The sequence below is a fragment of the Ailuropoda melanoleuca genome, chromosome 4 (genome assembly GCF_002007445.2).
Source record: "Ailuropoda melanoleuca isolate Jingjing chromosome 4, ASM200744v2, whole genome shotgun sequence".
In the NCBI taxonomy this organism is placed as follows: domain Eukaryota; kingdom Metazoa; phylum Chordata; class Mammalia; order Carnivora; family Ursidae; genus Ailuropoda; species Ailuropoda melanoleuca.
Window position 1 is genome coordinate 547616 of NC_048221.1, and position 2913 is coordinate 550528.

The 2913-nt window shown below is 64.7% G+C and overlaps 1 protein-coding gene and 1 long non-coding RNA gene across 2 annotated transcripts in view; one reads left to right on the plus strand and one right to left on the minus strand.

Annotated features, from left to right (window-relative positions):
• The first annotated feature begins 51 nt into the window (after positions 1-51).
• LOC117801816 lies at positions 52-609 on the plus strand. The gene is made up of 2 exons (XR_004624536.1): positions 52-285; positions 365-609. It is a non-coding gene; the product is annotated as an uncharacterized LOC117801816 (long non-coding RNA).
• A 1319-nt stretch (positions 610-1928) lies between these two features.
• SBNO2 (strawberry notch homolog 2) overlaps positions 1929-2913 on the minus strand; it is a 48005-nt gene continuing 47020 nt past the window's right edge. The window contains exon 29 of the mRNA XM_034659999.1: positions 1929-2912. Coding sequence (XP_034515890.1) covers positions 2664-2912 — 249 coding nt within the window. The 3' untranslated portion in view covers positions 1929-2663. The remainder of the gene's footprint in view (position 2913) is intronic.

Sequence of the window (2913 nt, forward strand, 5' to 3'; positions counted from 1 at the left end):
TGGGGGGGGTGGGGGTGGGGTGGGACAGGCCAGGACTGTGTCCAGGGCCAGCTCCTGCCCCGGGGCCCCTGTCCACTCAGCCATAGCTCAGTGCCCTGCCCCAAGGTGCTCCAGCCCTGCCCCAAATGGGGCAGTAGGTGGGGGGTTGCTTGCTCGTCCCCATCCCCCCTGGCAGCATCCCCCTGACGCATGGTTTCCCTGTTTTGACACGGCCTTTCTCGGCAGTTCCTCATTGACAAGAATGGCTGTGTGGTGAAGCGCTACGGTCCCATGGAAGAGCCCCTGGTAGGCGCCTTTCCACTGAGCCCGCTGGGGTGGGGGCCAAGGGGAGAGGCCACCCCTGACCCCCCTTTCCCTCCCACAGGTAATAGAGAAGGACTTACCCTGCTACCTCTAGCTCCACAAGTACGCGCCCCCCCCCACGGCCCCTGCCCCTCGGAGCCTTCCACCCGGCACCCATGACGGTCTGCCTGAAAACCAGCCCGCTGGTGGGGCAGACCCGAGAACCTGGCGTGCACCCCCCGCCGGAGGAAGGTTCCTCAGGCCTGGCTCGAGGCTTGGCGCCCCCCACCCCTGGTTATCTTGTGGGAATAAAACATACAAATGGCCTGCCGCGTGCTCCTGCCTCCTTGGGGCGGGGTTGGGGGGCAGGTGGGGGGGAGCCTTTTTCCCAGGCCCCTTCTGGTTCAGGGGCAGGTCCTGGGGGCTCCTCAGGCTTTCGGGAGTTCCTGAGCGCTCTAGGCTCTGAGGGCCTTGTCTGCCCTGCGGCCGCACTGCTGATCCGAGCAGCCCCACCTAATCCGAGCAGCCCCACCCAGCGAGTGCAGGCACTGCTGGAATTACCGCCGTCTCTCTCCCGGCTCAGGGTGGGGCTGGCAGCTGTTAGGGGCACACTTGGGGCCCGTCTTCCCCAGTGCCTAGAGGGGACGGTCAGGGGGCCTGGGCCTTGGGGCTCTGCCCACTGGGGGAGCCAGGCACCTGGGGCTGAGCATCAGGCCACGCTGGACTGGGCACAGAGCCATGCCGGGCACACTGGCCTCGTTGTTGGACATTGAGCTGGGGCATCCAGGCCCGCCCATGGGGCCTCATCTGGCGGAGGCAGGGGGGTGTTGTCTACAGCCCTCTTGCCCCAGGAGGGGTGGGGAATGGCCTGAGGCCAGGAGGGTCCTTCGGATGGACACCTGTCCCTGTTCTGGGGGCCTAGGGGGATGGCACAGTTGGAGGGTGGCTGAGCCTGCCCCCCCCCCCCAATTTCCAGTATCTCCAGTAAGGGTCAGCAGCAGAGGAACAGGGCTGGAGGACTGGAATAACCAGGTTGAGAGCAGCCCCAGCCACCCTAAGCTGCTTCCCCTGGGGTCTCCTGGCTCCTCACTGGTTCACATTCTGGCTGGTCAGGCCCTTCTAACTTCAGGGCCAGACCCAAGTATGCTTCCTGTGGCTTCCAGGAAGAGCCCAGCTCTTGGGCCCTCCTGCTCCTGGGCTTCCGCACCTGCCGGGGGCAACCTTGGGGAAAAAAACCAAAGCAGCGGCCACAACTGTGCACACCAGTGATCAGAGGAACTGGTTTCAGAGCACCACCGTGAGGGTCCCCAGTGGGGTTTGTGTCTCTAGCAGGCAGGAGGCGACCAGCGTCTGGTCTAAGACACCATGGGCTGGCCTGCCACGCTGGTGACAGAATGACAGTAGGCAATGGCCCCTGGGGCAGGGACCTGTCTTCTCCAGCCTGGCCCTCCACCTCTACACAGGCCTTGGCCTCACATGGGTCTGGAAGAAGAGTGGGCTGGTCTCACCCACCCTGGCTGTTCTTCACAGGCCACAGCCACCTCGACCGCCCGAGTGGGGTCACTGCAGGCATCCGCTAAGGGCTCCTGGAGGAGACTTGCACCCCTTCCCCATCTCTGCAGGCTAGAGAAGCAGACAATCTGGGAAGTAGTGAAAAGGCACATATATTTAAAAAAGATCTCTTTACATATGTACACTTGAATTCATTATAAATACACATAGAAACCAGGGGGCCCGTCCACACCGCCAGCTCCACGGCAGATTCTGGGGCCTGGGAGAGGTGGCCGGGCAATAATTTAGGGAGCAAAGAGAGTGGGGAAGAATTGCATATATTAAATGGGGGGGGGGTCTGTCCCATGGAGCCCCCCAGAGAAGGCAGGGCCCTGAGCACCTGGGGTTTCCTGAGTTTCCAGCTCTTGGGGCCACCCAGTTTTGTGGATTTCAGGGCTTCCGGTCAGACCAGGCCCTGTAAGGTGGGTGGGGTGAGGTGGTTTGGGGAGCCCCTGCCTAGGCCTGGGGGGCAGGAGAGGATAGAGGCACAGGGAGGGTGGGCCCCCCACCCCTAGGCCCTGCCCGAGCCTAGACTCCCGAGTCTAGACCCCGAGTCATCCTGAGTGGGACCTGCACTGCCTCGGAGAGCCCGGAAGGGCGGGCAGCATCTGGAGGGGTCTGCCCGGCCGCCGGCAGGGAAGGCACTGCAGTGGAGGCCTCCGGAACTGGAGGAGGGGCACCGCAGCCCCCCTCCCTGGTAGTCCGCAGGGGAGCCTGGCCTCGCTCACCCCCCACGTGAGTAGGAGAGAAGACTGAGTCCCTGTGGACATGGTGCGTATTGCAGATAACTAAGCTTCCTCTCGGACGCTGGCTCCGGTCGCCTGCCGTGCCTAAGAGTTTGGAAAGGGGGGGCCGAACTGGATGACGCTCTGCCGCTCGGGGCCCCCGCCCCCACCGGGCGCCCCTGCTGCCCCTGCGCCTGGCCCGGGGGGACCGGTGGGCGGCCCAGCGTTGAGGGAGCGCAGCATGTCCTCCAACACCTCCTTGAAGTTGATGTCGCGGCCCTGGTGCGCCAGGGCGGCGGGGTCCGCGGCCGTGTCCGGGGCGCCCAGCGGCAGGCCACTGGGGGCGGGGGGTCCG